Raw genomic sequence first — 6,462 nt, 5'->3', positions numbered from 1 at the left:
ACTGATTGAGTTCACTGAATATAGTATATATTTTAAGAACATGTCCATCACAACACACAAACATAGATGTATTATCTATACACATGTTAATATCAAAATAACCAACAAAAAAAATGTATGACTATTGAGTAGAGTTTGAAATAAACACACAGAGTTGTACAGGGGATTATTATGCCCCTGAACACAGTACAACTTATTCCTACACACACATATCAGGTATTGGTCTTCTGAGCACCAGAGTATACGAAATCTTCCATGATCTTTGGTTTGCGGATCCGAACTGGATATCGTTTCTCCTGTGCAATAGGCATGGCTTTTCGCGGTGTACGAACAACTTTCGATGTTCTCACTGGTGTGACATCGGACTTAAGCGGTTGCGAAACTTTCGACGTTCTCACTGGTGTGACAGGTTGCGATGTTCTGTACTCTGGAACATTCATCTCCTGGTCGTCACTATCCACGTATGTACCACTTGGTTCACTTGACTGTTTTGACTCTGGAATTTCTACGCTGGGCGTCATCATTGGAACTTGCGATACCACGATTTGATCTGCATGTCTCCTCCATTGAGTCATCGGGTCAACTTGCACACGATATGATACTGGTCCTGTTCGTTGCGCAATAGTTCCAGGAATCCATTTGTTATTTCCTCGATAATCTCTCATCATTACCGATTGTCCAGGTTCAAATTCTCTGTTATGCGCACTTCTCTGTGCACACATCTCCTGCTGCTTCTGTTTAACATGTGATTCGACATTTGGTCTCATCAGCTGCATTTTCGTTCTCAACTCTCTCCCCATCATCAGTATAGCTGGAGTTTCGTTGGTAGTACAATGCGGAATATTTCTGTAAGCTAACAGAAAGTTTGCCAGTTTTTTCTTGATGTTACCCAAGTCACTTCTGCTGCATTTCATGGCTTGTTTGAATGTTTGTACGAAGCGTTCGGCAAGTCCATTACTGGATGGGTGATATGGTGAAGTTTTGATGTGTTTAATGCCATTGGCATCAACAAAATCTTCGAACTCCCTCGACGTAAATTGCGGCCCATTGTCACTCACAAGAGTTGCTGGAAGTCCGTTTCGGGCGAAAACTGTTCTCAAAACGTCAATTGTGGACGCTGATGTAGTCGTACTCATTTTGATCACCTCCGGCCACTTCGAATGTGCATCCACCATTATCAGGAACATAGATCCTATGAAAGGTCCGGCGAAATCTATGTGGACTCTATCCCATGGTTTCGTGGGCCACTCCCATGCATTCAATGGTGCTCCTTTGGGTGCATTCTGATTCTGCTGACACCCATGACATTTCTTGGCCACGGTCTCAATATCCTGATCAATGCCTGGCCACCAACAGAAACTTCTGGCTAAAGTTTTCATCTTGACAACACCCAGATGTCCTTCATGTATTTGGAATAACACTTGGTCTCTGAGTTTGGCAGGTATGATCACTCTCACACCCCACATCACACATCCATGATGTATACATAGTTCATTTCTGCGTGCATGAAATGGTGCCAGATCCCCCTCTTTATCTTTTGGTGTCCAGTCACTTTTCACACATGACATCACACGTCCGAGAATTACATCATTCCGAGTTTCCTGTTGAATCCTTCTACTGGAAACTGGTAGACATTCAATCTGTCCAATGTGAAATGCGTCCACCAAGTCTATGGATAAGTCAGACTCTGTGCTTTCCAAGGGTAGTCGCGACATTGAATCTGCATTAGCATGCTTGGACGTTTTCCTGAATCCGATCTCATAGTTGTATGCTGACAAGAATAGAGAATAACGCTGTAATCGTGATGATGCAGTCACTGGTACACCTTTCTGAGGATTGAATATATGAATCAAGGGCTGATGATCTGTGATCAACTTGAATTTTCTTCCAAACAAATAAGCGTGAAACTTCTTGATTCCCCAGATAATTCCTAAGGCTTCTTTATCAATTTGGGAGTAGTTCTTCTCTGCAGGCGCAAGAGAACGAGAAGCAAATGCAATTGGTTTCTCGGTTCCATCCGGTAACTCATGTGAAATCACTGCGCCAAGTCCATATGGCGATGCATCACATGCTAACGAAATAGGCAGATCTGGACTGTAGTGCGTCAACACCATATCTGAAGCAACCAAGTCCTTGACCTTGTTGAAAGACTCCTCACAGGCTTCAGTCCATTTCCATTGACAGTCCTTCTGCAGCAACTTGTGTAAAGGTCCAAGTACAGTTGCCAAATCCGGTAAGAATTTCCCATAATAATTCACCAATCCAAGAAAGGACCTAAGCTGCGACACGTTGGAGGGTGATGGTGCCTTGACAATAGCATCAACCTTTTCTGGTGTCTTGTGTAGACCATGTCTATCAATGACGTGTCCACAGAATGTAATGTTCTCTTTGAAAAATTCACACTTGTTTAAGTTCGCACGCAAACCGTATTCACTAAGTCTCTGCAACACTTTTTCTAAGTTTTGTAGATGCTCTTCATCTGTTTTCCCTGTGATCACCATATCATCTAGGATACATTGTGTTCCAGGAACCCCCTGTAAAATCTGCTCGATCGTTCGTTGCCAGATTGCTGGTGCTGATGCAATTTCAAATGCCATCCGGTTATAGCGATATAACCCACGGTGTGTGTTGATGGTCAATAGCTCTTTGCATTCTTCGTCCACTGGAAGTTGCAGGTATGCTTGTTTCAAGTCGATCTTGGAGAAATGTGATCCTCCATTTATGTTGGCAAAAATGTCATCAATTTTTGGTAGCGGATATTGATCAACATTAAGTACTGGATTTAATGTCACTTTAAAATCACCACAGATTCTCACACTGCCGTTTTTCTTTAATACGGGTACAATCGGGGTCGCCCATTCACTGTGTTGAACTTTCGTAAGAGTACCTTCTGCTTCCAACCTCTCAAGTTCCTCCTCAACTTTTGCTCGCAATGAAAATGGTACAGTCCTAGCTTTGACGTACTTGGGTTTGTTTTCTTTGAGAGACAGCTTTGCTGTGATACCCTTCAAAGTACCAACATCATCGTTAAATACGTCTTTGTATTTGTCCAGAATTTCACTGATGCTCGTCACCTTCACAGAGTGCATGGCATGTGTTTCTTTAATCACTTTCCAGTCCAATGGAATTTTTCTCAGCCAATCCCTGCCAAGAAGTGCGGGTCCTCCTTTTTGAACCACATACAATGGCAATGTGTAACTACTGTCATTGTATTCTACTTGCACGTTAACACAACCGACTGGTTTAATGTGTTCTCCTGAATATGTTCGTAGTATCATGTCTGGTTTTCTAAATTTCTGTTTTCCAAACTTCCTATGGAATTCATCCTCAGCCATCACTGAGACAGCCGATCCAGTATCCAATTCCATCTGTGATGAAATGCCATTCAATTTCAGGTTGATCCAGATGATATCTTTACTTGATAGGTTATTTAGTTCTAAACTGGCGATGCAATCACCACCATCATCCTGGTATTCATCCACGTATCTAATCGGTTTCTTACGAACAGGTTTCTTGGGATTGGACCGACACGCTTTCTTGATGTGTCCACGTTTGTTGCAGTTATGGCACACCGTATCTTTGAATCGACAGTCTTGTGCTGTGTGTCCGCCTCCGTTACATCTGTAACATCGCACCGTATCTTTTCTGTAATCGTTCGACTTAGAATGTTTATTCCTGGGAGTCGCACGTGTTTGAAGTTTGTTTACTGCCCCGGTCTCTGTCTTGTTCCTTGACTGTAATTCTGTAGCGTCCTTGGCAGCTGATTCCATTGCAAGACTGATTTCCACTGCTTTTCCGAAAGATAAGTCTTTTTCCGATAGCAAACGCTTTTGAATGTGGGCATGTCTCATACCACAAACTAATCGGTCTCGAAGTTTCTCGTTCAGCGATGCATTAAAATCACAATGAATGGTAAGTTTCTTTAGTTGAGCTATATACTCAGCTATCGTCTCTCCCTCCTTTTGATCACGCTTGTCAAAACGGAAGCGCTCTGCCGTACTAAGGGGTTTCGGGGACAAGTGGTTATTTAGTAGAGTCACAAGTTCTCCATAAGATTTTGCTGCAGGCTTGTCAGGAAAAGTTAGGTCACGTAACAAAGAATACAATTTTCCACCAATAAGACATAATAACGACGGTACCTTCTTTCCTGCATCTATTTCGTTGACTTCGAAGTACTGTTCAAAGCGCTCAACGTAACTTTCCCACGGTTCGATTGTCTCATCGAAGGGGTCAATTTTTCCAATTAATCCTAGTGCCGCCATCCTTGCGAATTATCACTGCAGATCCGGTTTAAGGAACGAGTTATAAATCCAGACAAGAACGGAACGTTTTCTGCACTTAAATGTTTCACCTCGTCGCCAATTTGTTGTGTTGTTTGCGTGTATTTTCCGAATACATGTACGCACATGGTATCAACACAGCTCAGCCATTGTGAACTACTTTTTATTATCAGATATTCATACGCAGTTAACAGTAGTAGCAAAACCAACCAAATTAACCACATAAAGTTCCGGATATAACAACTGTAACCCGTTAAATTAGCCATTTCATTTAAAATGTTTGAAAATAAATTTGATAATCTTGCTGACCGTTGTTAATCAATTTCTTATACCCATTTCATAACATTTAAATTACACTGCCTGTGAGAATCCGGGCTAGAATTCTATTCTATTTTATTCTAATAGGGTTTCGGCATCCCCTTGCGTGTTGTAAGATTGATTGAATATTGTTTAACGCCTCGCTCGAGAATATTTCACTCAAATGAAGACGTCACCACTGCCGGTGAAGGGTTGCAAAAGTTAGGCATATCCTCGGCACTTATGGCCATTGAGCAGGGAGAGGGATCTTTATCGTGCCACACGTGCTGCGACACGGGACCTCAGATATTGCGGTCTCATCCGAAGGACCGCCCCATTTAGTCGTCTCTTACGACAAGCAAGGAGGTACTGAGGACCAATTCTAACCCGGATCCCCACGGGATTCAGTAGGCGACTTACTGATTATCAGACCGGTAAAACTGAAGCCCCGTGTCACAGCAGGTGTGGCACGATAAAGACCCCCCCCCCCCCTACTCAAAGGCACTCAGCGCTGAGCAAAGGCCTAAATATTGTAACCCTTCACTGACAATGATGACGTCTCCATGAGTGAAAGATTTTCGAGCAGGACGTAAAACTACAAATTATCAATTAATCAATCGATCATTTAAATTGCACCACTAAGTGGTTTAATTCGGCAAAAAATAACTTGAGCAGTAGTATTCTAAAACTACCTTTAAAGTTTACATCGTACATGTACCGCGTATACGTCATTCGTCCTGTCATTGGCTGTTCACATTATCAGAGCAAGCATTATTACCATCTTGTCATTGATAGAATTTCGTTTATACCTCTTTCATTATCTTCATTTACCTTTCGTGATTGTTTTTTAACAATTTCTACTCTCTGCCTACCGGTTTCTGGCGAGATCTACGTTGGAAAAAGATCCAACGACTTCTCCCTATCGTCTGCTTATGTCTACATGCCGTATTAAAGATCTAGTGACCCGAAACATCCTCGATACCTGCCCCTACTTATCGAAAGCAACGGAAGATTGCATCGAGTGACACGACGCCTACCGGAGCTCTCCATATAATCACTGGGGTGTTGAAATTGTTAAAAACAAGCCGTGAATCGAGGGCCCCACAGAAATCCAAGATGGCGAGTGTCGTCCCTTTACTTTTTTTAATGTACACATGATACACCTTTTTTAAAACCTCGAAAAAGCGGATTTTGGTGGTGAATTTTATTTATATAATTAGGGCCCCGCATGAAATGCGGGAAGCCCTATAGTAATCACATTGTCCGTCCGACCGTCTGTCCGTCAACACTTTCTTTGTGACATGATAACTCAAACAGTTTTTATCGTACAGTTTTCAAATTTTGTACAGACATAATGTACAATAAGAGGAAGAAGCTTATAGATTTTGGGGTCATTTCACTTTGTCTGTCTGTCTGTACGGCATGATCTTTGTTATTATGAACACTTTCTTTGTGACACAATAACTCAAACAGTTTTCATTGTACAGTTTTCAAATTTTGTACAGAAATAATGTACAATAAGAGGAAGACACCTTTAGATTTTGGGGTCATGTCACTGTGTCTGTCTGTCTGTATATGTGTCATTATCTTTGTTATTATGAACACTTTCTTTGTGACACGATAACTCAAACAGTTTTCATTGTACAGTTTTCAAATTTTGTGCAGAAATACTTTACAATAAGAGGAAGATACCTATAGATTTTGAAGTCATGTCACTTTGTCTTTCTGTTTGAATGTCATCATCTTTCTTATTATGACCGTATTTATTTACCACTGTCTAAGGGAGATAATTCAATTTGAATTATGATATGCATTGTATTTATATATAGAAAATTTACAAAAAATAACTCTACAACATTGTGTATGTGTATATATTTGGGGTTTT

General features: G+C 41.2%; 1 protein-coding gene across 1 annotated transcript; it reads right to left on the bottom strand.

The window, feature by feature from the left end:
* Window positions 1-212: 212 nt before the first annotated feature.
* Window positions 213-4,262, bottom strand: LOC125663099 (uncharacterized protein K02A2.6-like). The gene has a single exon (XM_048895412.2). The coding sequence runs from the start codon at window positions 4,260-4,262 to the stop codon at window positions 213-215; it is 4,050 nt and encodes a 1,349-aa protein (XP_048751369.2).
* Between the last annotated feature and the right edge of the window lie 2,200 nt (window positions 4,263-6,462).

The sequence above is a fragment of the Ostrea edulis genome, chromosome 6 (genome assembly GCF_947568905.1).
Source record: "Ostrea edulis chromosome 6, xbOstEdul1.1, whole genome shotgun sequence".
NCBI classification, from domain to species: domain Eukaryota; kingdom Metazoa; phylum Mollusca; class Bivalvia; order Ostreida; family Ostreidae; genus Ostrea; species Ostrea edulis.
Note: the sequence above shows the minus strand (reverse complement) of the source record. Positions and strands in the feature narration are given on the sequence as shown.

Excerpts from the sequence above, each read along its gene's own strand:
- LOC125663099 (XM_048895412.2), bottom strand. The coding sequence starts at position 4,262 with ATGGCGGCACTAGGATTAATTGGAAAAATTGACCCCTTCGATGAGACA.